A 14,094-nucleotide genomic window follows, 5' to 3' on the forward strand; every position below is an offset into this window, starting at 1 on the left:
AACTTGGTTGTGATTAGTATCTAGCAGCATTTGCAAAAAACTGAAAAATAATCAAATGTACTCACCCAACTTTTTTTCTATAATTTTCTGATAAATAATTAGTATTATGACTGAAACAACTAAATTAAATTAAATTCCTTTAGCCTAATAACATTTTTTTTTTTTCAATACAATGGAGGCCTAAGGCCGAGAAAGAGAGAAAAATACTACAACCAAATAGAATATTATTGAGAGGTCCACAAATTCTTTTTTTTACTATATGTTACTAGCAAATGTGAGGGCATTTTTATTTATTTATAGTAAGCAATTGAGATAGTTACCACAAATGTGAAGATATATATGAAATTTTATAGTCTTGAGGGATGTTTGTCTCAAACAGTAACCGTTACACTGATTCAAACCACCGTGGCCTAATCAACGTCAAAAGCTCCATTTATTCTCCCTCTGCGCCTTAATGTTCGGATCGTATCATTTTAGCATTAACTCCAGAATTCCTCAAAGGACAACGCTTTGATTCGGTTAGGTTAATTTCATTTACTCAATCTAAATTCGGATTCAATTAATGTTAGAATTGTATTAACCTTCCTTAAATTTGGTGGTGGAAAATTCAAGCCTAGCGTGATATTCTTTAGTTTAACCATGAAATCCTGAAGCAGCGCGCTGAGCTTTCTTGAGTTACAAGCAATGGCATTTTGTTAAGACGAGGAACTTAGGTCATTGAAACTGCATTTGCTTTGAAAGCTTCATTCGAAAAGGTCTTGATTTTTTTTTTTCAGCTATTTTGGTTTATTTTTGTGCGTGGATTATTGCATTGATGATTTGCTTTGATGTTGATCATATTTCAACGGCAGTCAATATGGATCGAATGAGGCCGGTGTATGTTAGGCAGAAGAGCAATTCCAGTGGCACGCCGGGACCGCCAGGTTCGCCGTCGATGGCCTCTCCAATAATGCATCACCATTCAAGGTCGGGGTCCCTTGGATTGAGTGGTGGCAAGAAAGCACAGAACACCAAAGCCGCGGCACAAAGGCTTGCACATGTCATGGCACACAAACCCACAGATGACGACGATGAGGATGAAGACGACCTCTCTATTGATATCGGCTTGTCAAGCGGCACCGGGAGCATCGGACTTGCCGGTGTTGGAAGACCAATTCGGCCTCGCTCGCCGGGGATAAATGTATGTACAAGACCATTCTTTAAGTTCACCTACATTAACGAATCCTTACGTCACTCTTTTAGTCCGAACTAAAAGCATTGTCCTTATGTATCGATGTATTCACTTTGTCTTGACCAACTTGTTACTTAGTTTGCGTTATTTCTTTATACCAAGTTGGGTGAAATTTAAGAATCATCTATCAATATATGTATATGAAAGTAACGCTTACTTGAAACCTAAATTGTATTCTACTAGTCAGTTCGTACTATTCAAGAGCCACCTTCATCTGCAAGGCCAATAGCACCAGGTGGTCGATCAGCTTTATCTGTCAAGACTGCCCGCTCTGTGGAACCACAACCATCATCAACTCATTCAACGCCTGCTACGCGACCATTTCAGTCCATCAACTCTGTGGAACCACCACCTTCAGCTCATTCAACACCAGCAAGCCGGCCATCTCAGTCCATAAACAATAGATCAATCAACACTCTTGAACAATCACCGTATTCCTTTCGTTCTTCAATGAATAATAGATCATCTCAGCCTTCCAGCAATGTTGAACAACCTGGTTCTGCTCGTTCTATGTCAGGCATTAGCTCTACTGAACAACCCCAGTCTCTTCGTCCTTCATTAGCTACACGATCATCTCAGAGTACTAGTACCAATGAGCAACCAAACTCTGCTCGTTCTATGGCAGCGGCAGCAGCACGTCCACAGTTAGGGACCAAGCCAGTCCACATGGTACCGGCTAGTGTACCTATATCACTTAGGCCGTCCCCTTCTGCAGATACTCCCTCTGAGAGTAGGAGAGATCCGCCAGTACCTATATTATTAAGGCCACCCTCTTCTGCAATGCTATATTCTGAAGGTTCAGGTGAAAGTCGGAGAGAGAGAAGGTATCGAGTTCTGAAGTTTTTTACTATGATTCACATCATCAGTTCAATTGTCATCATGATAGCTTTAATTTTCTCTATTCCCTTTTTTGTATGCTGATGGCTTATATATTACTGTGAGAGACCCAGAATAGGTAGCTCATTGTTACTACTTGTGAACTCTATCAATTTAGTAGTCAGTCATCTAATATTTGGATATGTAATGCTGTCTCTTAAGTTTCTTTATTTGTTTCTTTACGATTATCGCTCATATATGACTATTTCAAAAGACTTAAAATAGTAGGCTAGTAGCTCATGTATGTGTTCTAATGTTTCTTTTTATATTAATGAGTTCTTTATTGTGGCTTTTTTCAATTCCTTTTGATGATCATATGGATTTATAGATATGACCCCCTTTCTCAATCAGCAGGTTGTCTATGGATTTAGGAAATCTGAACCTAAGAGACAGTGGATCTCAGAATTCTTCTGCTTTACAAGATGAGGTATGCTCCATGATCTTGTTAGAGGTGTTGGACTTTCAAGTTTTTGAATTTTTTTTTTGATACGAAAAGACTATTAAAGTAGGTGGAAACCTCTAGGGCATCCACAATTTATGGAGTCAAACAATAAGGCTCTAGAGGCCTTAGTCTGATAGATGTGAGAAAAAAAGAAAAAGAAACTAATGAGGTGTGACTTTCATGCAGCTTGATATGCTACAGGAAGAAAATGAAAGTTTACTTGAAAAGGTGATGCCAGTAACCCAAGCATTTTGTTTTCTCTATGATTAATGTGAAATCCATGTGAATTTGGTTAATTGTATATAAATTATTTTGCAACGCATGCACCATGGTGAGCTCTTCCATATTCCAGTAACTATCAGAAAGGGCTGCAACATCTCACCTGATCGGATAAACTATTGTGCTTTCATGAGGATGGTGTTGTGCAACACCATTCACGAAGCACACAAGATGATGTGCATTTTTCGAAATATGAGTGGTCAGAGTGGTCCATCAGTGTAAATTTGATATTTCTTAGTTAATAGAGTTATACATATGTCTCTGGTATTCCATGGTGATTAATATGTGCTTCCCCAGCTTCGACTTGCAGAAGAGAAGTGTGAGGAAACAGAGGCAAGAGCTCGGCAGCTTGAGAAACAGGTACTGTTTTAAACTTTATATAGACACTAACTAAGTGGATGTGTTTCATTGTATCAAATGTTAGATCTTCCACTCTGATTGTGGACTGGTAAAGTCGTCAGGCGTTTATAATCAACAAATGCCATGACCTTTATACGTACTATTACTGGTATTGATTCATTTACTTTTTGCTCATGAAATGGTGTATACTTTTTGCAGCATGAGCATATATGATGATGTGCTGGGCAATATCCAGATGTTTGCAAGTGTATATTCCACATACTGTAATCATTTCTTACTGCTTGTGTCTATTTTCTTCATTAGGTTGCTACTCTTGGAGAAGGTGTAACGTTGGAAGCACGTCTTCTAAGCAGGCAAGCTTTAAAGGTTCATGTACTACGTAATTGAGATTGATTATTTATAGCTTACTTATGTTTATGTTCATTTAATTCTTCAGAAAGGAGGCAGCACTGCAGCAAAGGGAGGTGTGTGTGTGCAATAAATGTTGGCTAACTTCAATCACATTAATGTGATACTTGTCGTGCAAGAGATTATTAATACATTAAGAAAGGAGAGCAAAGGATTCCAGTGTCTATTCTATCTTTATTTGGGTTAAAAATTACATTCTTTACTCCCGCCAACACGGTTTATTTTCTTAGAAGTGACTCGCAATTTGTCAAGAACAGTTAACATGCTTATTTTCCTCCACATCTAGTTGTATGATTTGAAAAATGCATCTGAAGGGTAATACCTTACCATCACATCTGTAACAGGCTGCTTTGAGAGTGGCTGCACAAACTCATGATGATAGAAATGATGAAGCTGAGTCCGAACTGCAAACAATTAGGATTATGACTCAGAGAATGATACTGACTCGTGAAGAGAAGGTTTGTCTTCAATCTTTTTTGCTCATAGGTTTCAGTTCCTTCTTTCCCTCTATGTTCTTATGTGATTTTCAGCTTTTTATCTTAGGAAGACGTTGTTTTGAAGAGATCCTGGCTTGCTCGGTACTGGAGTTTATGTGTTGAACATGGTAAAGACATTTAAATTCATAATTTAGTGAATTAAGCCACCTAAATTCCATGCCATTTAGTTGTCTAATGTGTAGTAAATTGTGCAGTTTTCATTTTATAGATGACAGTATCTGAAATCAAGGCCTAATCCAACCTTTTTTACATCATGCATTGGGTCCAGAGCCTTGCCTAACTTTTGTTCAACTATCTTAAACTCCGGTTCAGGACTTAATTTTACTGAAATGTCTTTTGAAGTTCTGTACTTGTAGGCACATGAAGCATGTAGGTCTTTACATAATCAGGGTGATTGGAATAAAATTTACTACCTGTTTTAAGGTTCTCAGCACAATAGATATATTCACATCATAATTCCTAGTCAATTATACAATGGGGTTCTATAAGATGTCCTACTGATCCAAATTAAGAGTTTAGCAGTGATTTTTGTATTCACGCACTTGCTCTTCTGATCTGTATATGAGTAGGTGAACTTTGTACACATTTCACCTCCAACCATCCCGGATGTAATGGGCAGTAGAATGTTTTGGCAGGTATACATGCTGAGATTGCTACAGCACGATTTGAATTCTGGTCAACTCTTACTCCTGCTCCTGTTGAAGCTGTACTAGAAGCTGGAAAGAAAGCGAGAGAGCAGACAGGTAAGTTGAATCTTCAATTTTTAATTATTGTTCTGTATGTGGCTCGTTATTTTCTTTTCTAACCAAAAGATGGTATGTATTTTTCCATGCTTTTAGTTAAATTTGTTGCAAATCCAGTGTCTCAGTACTTCTCAAAATTTTTCTTTAATTTCCATATTAGCTGAGGAGAACAACGATCTATATGAAAGAGAGCATAGTCCAAGGGACTTGAATGAACTCTCGGGAGAGGGAAATATTGAGAACATGCTTTTAGTGGAGCAAGGTCTGCGTGAACTAGCATTATTGAAGGTTTTCTCCTAATCCTTATAATTGAACCTTTTCACATGTTCAGACCAAAAAAAACAGAAAGAGCTTTTTCACATGTAAGGTTTCACATGTATTCTATATCTTCTCAATCACGAGTTCATGACATTAGACAAGGAGCTGGGGACTGGGATCTACTGGAATATTTAACTGAGCATGTAAAGTTGTAACCCTATATGTCAAGCATTTCACTATTAGCAACTCAATTTGTGAAACAACCCAAAATTTTCATGGTAGTGGTCGAATTTTGCAGCAGTATTTCTGTATTGACGTAGTCATTTCCTGTAATGACCATACTTTAGTGCAATTGTCTCAAAGGTAGAGGATGCAGTGGCACTTGCAATGGCTCAACATCGACACCGCAATTCAAAATCTGGTTCAGGTGAAGTGATTCATCATTTGCAATTCATTACATTTAAACCAGGTTTATATGCATTGTGCACATAAACAGGGTGGGGTGGGTTTCATTCAAGTGCATCAATGGGCTTCAAATTAGAATCTCCCATCAAAACTTGAGAATATCACAGTGAATATGAAAAAGTCCAACTTCCACATTCCTTGTTATTCTTTGTGCATGCAAATCCCGAACTTTCTCCTGCAGGGCATGCATCACATCCATCGTATGCCTAATTACATGTTTAACAAAAGTAAAACTTTTGATCATTTGCATATGCTGGTTGGTTCTTTCCTGAACAAATGACTTTGACTAAAGAACTTGATTCCTTTTATCCTTTATCTTTCATTCTTTCGTTGACGCTCATTGGCCATGTTTGCTTACTTTCTGTCTGACATACTTGCTTCATATGATGCTGAATAAAAGGCTATAATGTTCTTATATATACACCAAGAAGAAGAAATTTACATGCTTCCTGACTTTCAAACGGTTTCCGTTTACTAAAACAGATACAATGTCTCTATAGATTTACTTGGTAAGTTAATCATATAGTCGCCTGATAAGTTTTTTCCTCTTTCATCGTTGGCGTAGAGGTAAAGCAATCAGCTGATGGACAGTCCGAGGGTTATGGTAAGATTATCATATCTATAATTTCTTTTCTGCTTTCACTTTAAGTACCCACATTTTCGACATGAATTGGCTTGTAAAATAAGGTGAAGGATGTAAAAAGTTAGTTTATCTTGTACATTGGTTTTCTCCACTTACATGAGCCATGCCATGAGTTAATGAAGGCGTTTCATTTCAGAATTGAGCAAAGAGGAGTCTGATGATGTGTTCTTCAAGCAGGTATGACACCTTTTGTGTTCTAGTTTACGACAAAGTAAATATTTGAGTAAATGGTGGATTTAGAACTAAATAAACTTGGAGGAAACAGATATATTCCACATACATTCTATATGTATCAGATGGAGTCACTTTTGGCTCTTGTAGGCTTGGCTTACATACTTCTGGAGAAGAGCGAAAAATTATGGTCTGGAAGCAGATATAGTAGATGATCGTTTGCAATTCTGGATGAACCGCAACGCCAAGCCACCCACCTCACATGATGCAGTTGATGGTGCTCTCTCCTTCTCTCATAATATTCATTGCTGAAAACTGAGTTCTGTTACACCAAGTGAATTCATGGTATAAGCTTAAATTTGATATGGTTGGTTCCAATTTGCAGTTGAACGTGGTCTCAGTGAGCTTAGGAAGTTGGGAATTGAAATCCAACTATGGAAAAAATCGCGCAAAGGGCTTGAGCTTGATTCGATCCCTATAACACGGCAGTCTGACTTCTGATACGAAACTGAGCTTACTGGAACTTGCTGCATCTTTTCTTGTGAGCAAGATATCAATGTGTACAACGTTTATAGTTTATACACCTTCATGTAATGTAGCAGTTGGACTTGTCATTACACAAATTGATCCTTTTTATCTGGTTGAGTGAGAAGAAAGGAATTTAAACAGAATGGGAATGAATATGGTGTACTTAGTAATTCCACCTTGTAACCCGCTTTTGTAAATGAACCACTGAGCTCCAAACTGATGGAAATGAAGGGGGGTGTATTGTATTTGGATTTGTGCAGACTTTTTTTAAATGACAGACTTTTTGAAAAGTCCACAGACTCTTTAAAAAGTTGATAGATTGTTATGGATTTCTTAAAACCATTGATTTTAGCAACAGACTTTTATTGATTCATGAAAATCTATATACTTTATTATGAATGACTTCTACAGATTTCCTAGAATGTACAAAATATAAAAAAATAAAATAAAATAAAATAAAACAAATGCAGCCCAAACACAAAACAAAATAATAACTTGTTGTGTCTCTTCAATGCTCTAGTATCTTCTAATAGAAATTGACTCAAATAAATGATTGTTAGTCTGTCTAGCGAGTTTGTTCTTATTCCTAATCTCCCAACAATATAAATATACAATATAGATCACTTGATGTTTATGGTTAATTATTCTCATCAATTTTGTTTTCGCCAATTAACATATATTGTAGCAATATTGGTCAATGTCTTGATCTATAATCAATCAATTGAAATTCAATTGTTCAACCTTTTTTTGAACCATAATATAAATTCAAATTAATGAGAATAATTAATTAATAAGATAAAATTTAGTATGGTTCAAGGTCTTAGGGTTAGACCACAATATTTGAGTTTTAGGGTTTCATAAATCATTTTTATTGCTATTAGGGTTCGAAGTATCACAATTGAAAAGAAAAAAAAAAAAAACAAAAAAACAAAACAAAAAATCACATTCAACAACTACAATGAACATGTTGGGTATCAAAAAAGGTTGATATCATAAAAGATTAGAGAGAAGACAAAAAATTAAGAAAGAGAGATGATGAAGGACAACTTCTTCGTGCGTAGAGAGAAAAATTTTGATAGATTTTTTTTTTTTTAAGAGGAAACTTTGATAGACTTTTTGAAATCTTTGGTCTGGAGGCTGGAAAATTATTGGAGTTTGGTATGTATAGTTAACACTATAAAGTCCATGATTATCCATGATTTTCTAATTCCATAAGTATGAATGATATTTTGAATACCTCTGTACTTTTAGGGGGGTGTATTGTATTTGGATTTGTGCAGACTTTTTTTAAATGACAGACTTTTTGAAAAGTCCACAGACTCTTTAAAAAGTTGATAGACTGTTATGAATTTCTTAAAACCATTGATTTTAGCAACAGACTTTTATTGATTCATGAAAATCTATATACTTTATTATGAATGACTTCTATAGATTTCATAAGATGTACAAAATATTAAAAAAAAAACAAACAAACAAACAAAAACAAAAAACAAAAAAAATTAAAACAAATGCAGCTCAAACACAAAACAAAATAATAACTTGTTGTCTCTTCAATGCTCTAGTATCTTCTAATAGAAATTGACTCAAATAAATGATTGTTAGTCTGTCTAACGAGTTTGTTCTTATTCCTAATCTCCCAACAACATAAATATACAATATAGATCACTTGATGTTTATGGTTAATTATTCTCATCAATTTTGTTTTTGCCGATTAACATATATTGTAGCAATATTGGTCAATGTCTTGATCTATAATCAATCAATTGAAATTCAATTGTTCAACCTTTTTTTGAACCATAATATAAATTCAAATTAATGAGAATAATTAATTAATAAGATAAAATTTAGTATGGTTCAAGGTCTTAGGGTTAGACCACAATATTTGAGTTTTAGGGTTTCATAAATCATTTTTATTGCTATTAGGGTTCAAAGTACCACAATTGAACAAAAAAAAAAAAACAAAAATCACATTCAACAACTACAATGAACATGTTGGGTATCAAAAAAGGTTGATATCATAAAGGGGGAAATTCTACAATATGTTAATGAGAAACATTAACATACCATAGCCTTACCCTCATAAAAGATTAGAGAAAAGACAAAAAATTAAGAAAGAGAGATGATGAAGGACAAACTTCGTGCGTGGAGAGAAGAACTTTGATAGACCTTTTTTTTTTTTTTTAAAGAGGAAACTTTGATAGACTTTTTGAAATATTTGGTCTGGAGGCTGGAAAATTATTGGAGTTTGGTATGTATAGTTAACACTACAAAGTCCATGATTATCCATGATTTTCTAATTCCATAAGTATGAATGATATTTTGAATACCTCTGTACTTTTATTCATTTTTAAAAGTCCTAATTGAATACCCCTAGATTTTGGTGGAATTCATGAAGTCTTTAAAAATCCTAATTGAATACCTCAAGACTTTCATGGACTGTTAAAAGTCTATATTGAATACACCCAGACTTTTAAATTCCATAGATTTCTTTAAAAGTTCCACTAATTCCATATACAATACACCCCCCTTATTCATTTTTAAAAGTCCTAATTGAATACCCCTAGATTTTGGTGGAATTCATGAAGTCTTTAAAAATCCTAATTGAATACCTCAAGACTTTCATGGACTGTTAAAAGTCTATATTGAATACACTCAGACTTTTAAATTCCATAGATTTCTTTAAAAGTTCCACTAATTCCATATACAATACACCCCCCGAAGACTATTTGTGAACGATGATATTTTTAAATTTGTTTTTCCTATCATGTCATTTGTTAACTCATTGGTAGTTACCTCTATGTTTCTAAAGTAAAAATTACGAAAAATTTATAACAAAGTATGATCACAATGACACAATATTTGTTCTAATGGTAAGTTAGCCATATTCGAAAGTGGACCAATTGAACTCTATACAATTATAGATTAGCTCATAACATCGTAAATTCTATGAAGTAGTACTACACTACAAAAGTACAGAGTTATCATGTTATTGCATTGAGTTAGTCGATCACTGTTATTTAATATGTACCTAAAAAAAAGTGGTGAAACATTACTCAAAACATCCGAACTATAGTGTTCAATCGAAAAAAATCCAAACTATAGTGTATACTAGTTATAGAGCCCGCGCGATGCTGCGGGAATATTGTTTGATTCGATGCTAATGAATTTAGAAATATTGTTATATTACATTGTTAAATTATATATTATATCGTAACTACTAAATTTAGAAACATTGTTATATTACATTGTTACATTATATATTATATCCTCACAACAGTAGGTGTTTATGTACAAAGTCTGATTCGTCATTTGCAACAAATGATAAGTCCTCCGAAATTTCAGCTGAGCTGTTGTAATTGGAAAACATAAGTAATAATGTCAATCAATAAGAAAGAGTGAATATTTGGTTCTGTAAATTGAAATCATTGAAATGGTTTTGTATGGAGTAAGCATAAACATTAATCAATGAGGCATTGGAATGTAGAGATGAGGGTTACCTACAAACAACCAGCTGCATATGACGTGATCAGAGCTCTGCAAAATACTGATGTGAAGTGAAACGTAGAGTACAATGAGTATACTATGTTATACAATAGGAATGTAACTTATTTCAACAATAACTAAAAATAGGAATCAAATTCTCGAATTATCAGAAAAACAAAACGGACCTTACTAACTTTTGTGTAGAAGTCTGTGGGGAGAATGAATCAAAGGGGGTTTGATTAAAATCCAAGTGACATCCATTGGCCATAAATGCTTTCACCTGTATATTAACATCAATCCTCTGAGATTATTGCTAATATGCCAAAAATTTAACTCAAAGTAAATAAATTGTCCTCACCTTCAATGTCTTTGTCACTACCAAGGTCTTTTTAGGATAAAAAAATCCCATCATTTGAGCCCTTGTGCATAAAGAAGGCAGTGCCTCATCATTGGCTCTAAACATCCCATGCATGAACCATCGTGAGTTATCACATCCCTGTCATAAAATTTTATGTGCAGTTAGGTTATATTTGTTATCGGTCAAGGTCACTGACATATTATCAAGTTTTAATCAGTTTCATGAAACTGGAAAACTAACCTGCACATTAGACACAACCATTTGAGCTCCATGCATCCATTCAATATGTGGTTGGTAATTTGAGGAGGCAACTTTAAGTTTCTTTGGGGTAAATCCTTAGAATGTTCCTCTGTGTGAACCTAGAGATTATAACACAACACCAAGTATCAGAATCATTACATCATGACAATTGCTAGAGAAGACATATAACAAAAGGCTTACTCAAAATAAGATGTCTTACTTTTTCACCGACCTATAGAGCCTGTTTGAAACCATTCTATGTTCTTCTAGCGTAACTTTTTTTATGTTGCACATACTTGGCCACTTGGGTGCTACAAAGTTCGTGCTAGATAGGTTTGATGAGCTGCAGCTTTGTTCTCAGTTTCTCTACCACTGTCACTCTGTACCCATTAAAAGAAGTAATGTAAAGAAGCACACGCTTATAAACAAAATTGGGAAGAACATAAACTGTATTGCTCAGCTCACCCTTTTCCAGTTTTTCAGATAGAGGAATCCTTGTCATTACCTTTGCCAACTTTTGGTGGGTCCGATGTTTTAAAGCTTCAGGTGATGGACATTCTATCATCGGGTAAGGGCTATTGCCCCACTTAAGTCAGCTGTTATTTTAGCTGCTTCGATGAGTCTTCTACCAATGACTTTTGAGCAATCTATAGTGGAGAAATGGCATTGAACTTATACAGAACAAAAGATCATTTTTGTATAGGAAACAAAAATGAAAGACCAAAGCATGTTGAATTTGTCTGAGAATTTGTTTCTTAGTGATTTTCACGTAAGAGATATAGCTCTTCTGTTAGTCTTGCCAATATTTGGCTTTTAATATGATCAGTGTACTGCCAATCCAAGGGTTATCCTCGAAATAAAAATTACAGCCAAGCATTTATCATATTTGTTTGATATTCTAAGAGGCAAACAACTAAAGTACTTGGATTCAATATATATATTGTCCAGTTTGCGCAGTAAAATGGAAACCCAACTACTGTAGTACAAAGCATTTATCAATGCTTATATTCAAATTAAATTATCTTTGATATTCTAAGAAGGAAACAAAGAAAGTAAATATACAAATATGATGTGTGTACACAATATTCTAAGCAGTACATGAGAAATGTCAAAGTATCAATTAGGACATATGCTACAGAATGGACGTACCTAACATCTCTTCAATTGCATTTGCAAGGGTTGTGATCTGAAACTTAATCTGAAGAACACCTATAACTTAATTTGATGTTCTAAACCCTGCACTTCAGAAATTCCACAAAACAAAAAGTAAGAGAAAAGATATGCTTATTTGTACAAACAAAGCAGAAAGAACTAACGAATTGGGGTAAAAACAGCTATAAAAGCATTTCAGTTCAACAGATGACTTGACTGAAGACTGTGTGTGGTCACGTTTGTGGCCTCTCAATGCACTGAACAAAGGACCAATTACTTGATCATTTTTGAAAGAAAGCAATGTACTTAGATTAGAGAAGACAAAGAGTATAAGATTGAAGTCTCACTTTTGAATTAGGAGATGAAACTGAGTGCCCAACGTTTTGCAAAAACTGCAAATTATGGAAAGCTAATTTTAGATCAATTGATTTTTAGACAAATGAAAAGTAGTTTTGAAATAAAAAGTAATCTCTACCAGGGATTGACTTCTCAGTAACAGTGAGATTATAAGCAACCGATACAAACCCAAATCAATACATACCTCTTTTCTTGCTGAAAACTATTCCCCAAATCTGGCAAATAAGCTAATAAAACGAAACTTAATGATACTTCGTGTGAGAGCGAGAGCCTGCAACTTGGTGACCTTCCTTCAAGTTTTGAGCTGCAAAGAAAACCCAAAAAGGCAATTAGCTCTAAAGAAACTGTACATATTTCCATTGAAACAATTTGTTTCCTGTTTTCCAAATACCATTCAAGCTTTAATTCAATTAAAAGAAGAGATTTATAATGTAACAGAATAGATAAAGCCGAATAATATGGAAGTGAAATTTTACCAAGCTTTTGTTCAGACTGATTGTGATGGATAAGCTTGAAATTGCCTAACAACAGGCATTGATATCGATGGAGACTACTGGAATTGAGAAAGTGATGGAGATATCGCTTATATACCCAGGGATTCAGGGCAAAAATGTAATCATAGACTTAATCCCTTTTGAACACTGTTTGTTTGTGATGTAGAATCCTCTGCAGTGTTCATTTTGTTTGGACTCTTGCTGATGATATTCTGGTTTAGCTTCACTGCTTCAGTTATCTGTTTCATATCATTTTCATCAATTTTCAATGGTATAGGCTGAAGGCAATTGAGACTCCATTGTTTTGCACTCAAATTATACACATTGAAACGAATTGCAAGTATAGCTGGGAGCATGTATTGGGTTTCTTCTCTTTTAGTCATGTTGACTTTTGTCTTGACTTTTATCAATTGTTTATTTTATTTATAATCAATTGTGTCACATGGAATTTGTGCACATTCATATATTAAATACGTATGTTAAAGTGTCATGAAAAAAATATTGTATGTTAGAGATGTAAAATATGTACACTTTCAGTATTTGTATTGATTCGTTTTATTTGTTAATTCAAATCATAAGATGCTTTACAATTTCAAAAAATGTGAAGTATTTATAACTCAGAATATAATTGAATTTTTGTAAATCAAAAATTGAAATATATCAAATTTTAGCTTGGTATCATAATTTTGTTTTTTTTTTTTCTATTTATAAATTTAGCAATACATCTTTATAAACTATATTTTTAGTATATTTATTTGGTATATTGTTGTTGTTGTTTATCAAAATTTTCAATCCATTTCTTGATGTAACTCTCGAAAGTGCAACATATAATTGTCCATGAGTAAAAACAGGTTCCGGTAAATATATGCCAACTTGATTTAGTGATTGACCTTGACTTTTATTAATAGTCATAGCGTAACATGGTCTTATCGGAAATTGTCGCCTTTTAAAAATAAACGGCCATTTGTTTTCAGATGCAGTAAGAACAATTCTAGGTATAAAAACTTTTTGACCTATGTTGTCTCCTGTTAATATTTTTGCTTCTATTAATCGATCAAATAATTTTGTTACTATTAATCTTGTACCATTACATAAGCCAGAAGCTTGAT

At 34.2% G+C, this 14,094-nt stretch overlaps 2 protein-coding genes across 18 annotated transcripts; one reads left to right on the top strand and one right to left on the bottom strand.

Moving 5' to 3' along the window:
• Positions 1-491: 491 nt before the first annotated feature.
• LOC133721248 (coiled-coil domain-containing protein SCD2) lies at positions 492-7,190 on the top strand. 3 transcript variants are annotated; one of them, XM_062147812.1, is made up of 17 exons: positions 500-755; positions 852-1,180; positions 1,415-2,055; positions 2,459-2,534; positions 2,736-2,777; positions 3,126-3,188; positions 3,492-3,541; positions 3,625-3,652; positions 3,941-4,054; positions 4,140-4,200; positions 4,729-4,836; positions 4,997-5,124; positions 5,458-5,521; positions 6,125-6,163; positions 6,339-6,379; positions 6,524-6,650; positions 6,759-7,190. In XM_062147812.1, the coding sequence occupies exons 2-17, from the start codon at positions 857-859 to the stop codon at positions 6,872-6,874; spliced, it is 2,022 nt and encodes a 673-aa protein (XP_062003796.1). In that variant the 5' UTR covers positions 500-755; positions 852-856; the 3' UTR covers positions 6,875-7,190. The 3 variants fall into 3 exon arrangements, 2 of the variants coding, with proteins under 2 accessions (XP_062003796.1, XP_062003797.1); XM_062147813.1 differs by having other exon boundaries at positions 501-755; positions 2,462-2,534; positions 6,759-7,189; XR_009852121.1 differs by lacking the exon at positions 6,759-7,190 and having other exon boundaries at positions 492-755; positions 5,442-5,521; positions 6,524-6,622.
• A 2,821-nt stretch (positions 7,191-10,011) lies between these two features.
• On the bottom strand, positions 10,012-13,286 carry LOC133719917 (phosphoinositide phospholipase C 6-like). 15 transcript variants are annotated; one of them, XR_009851546.1, is made up of 9 exons: positions 12,968-13,286; positions 12,676-12,795; positions 12,482-12,526; positions 11,203-12,218; positions 10,983-11,101; positions 10,743-10,880; positions 10,570-10,664; positions 10,399-10,445; positions 10,012-10,248 (listed from the first exon to the last, which is right to left on the bottom strand). XR_009851546.1 is itself a non-coding variant. In XM_062146111.1 (8 exons), the coding sequence occupies exons 4-8, from the start codon at positions 11,016-11,018 to the stop codon at positions 10,142-10,144; spliced, it is 414 nt and encodes a 137-aa protein (XP_062002095.1). In that variant the 5' UTR covers positions 11,019-11,101; positions 11,203-12,218; positions 12,482-12,526; positions 12,676-12,958; the 3' UTR covers positions 10,012-10,141. The 15 variants fall into 15 exon arrangements, 6 of the variants coding, with proteins under 6 accessions (XP_062002095.1, XP_062002093.1, XP_062002092.1 ...); XR_009851551.1 differs by lacking the exon at positions 12,968-13,286 and having other exon boundaries at positions 11,203-11,362; positions 11,488-12,218; positions 12,676-12,960; XR_009851548.1 differs by lacking the exon at positions 12,968-13,286 and having other exon boundaries at positions 11,203-11,362; positions 11,448-12,218; positions 12,676-12,960.
• Positions 13,287-14,094: the final 808 nt, after the last annotated feature.

This window comes from Rosa rugosa, chromosome 7 (genome assembly GCF_958449725.1).
Source record: "Rosa rugosa chromosome 7, drRosRugo1.1, whole genome shotgun sequence".
NCBI classification, from domain to species: domain Eukaryota; kingdom Viridiplantae; phylum Streptophyta; class Magnoliopsida; order Rosales; family Rosaceae; genus Rosa; species Rosa rugosa.

What these genes read in the sequence shown, in the direction of transcription:
- LOC133719917 (XM_062146109.1), bottom strand. Translation starts at nt 11,018, where the DNA reads ATGCATGGAGCTCAAATGGTTGTGTCTAATGTGCAG. An exon ending in TAGTGACAAAGACATTGAAG is followed by an intron (nt 10,665 to 10,742) that starts GTGAGGACAATT and finishes GTTAATATACAG; the next exon opens with GTGAAAGCATTTATGGCCAA. An exon ending in ATGCAGCTGGTTGTTTGTAG is followed by an intron (nt 10,249 to 10,398) that starts GTAACCCTCATC and finishes CAATTACAACAG; the next exon opens with CTCAGCTGAAATTTCGGAGG.
- LOC133721248 (XM_062147812.1), top strand. Translation starts at nt 857, where the DNA reads ATGGATCGAATGAGGCCGGTGTATGTTAGGCAGAAGAGCAATTCCAGT. An exon ending in ATGAAAGTTTACTTGAAAAG is followed by an intron (nt 2,778 to 3,125) that starts GTGATGCCAGTA and finishes GTGCTTCCCCAG; the next exon opens with CTTCGACTTGCAGAAGAGAA. An exon ending in CAGCACTGCAGCAAAGGGAG is followed by an intron (nt 3,653 to 3,940) that starts GTGTGTGTGTGC and finishes CATCTGTAACAG; the next exon opens with GCTGCTTTGAGAGTGGCTGC.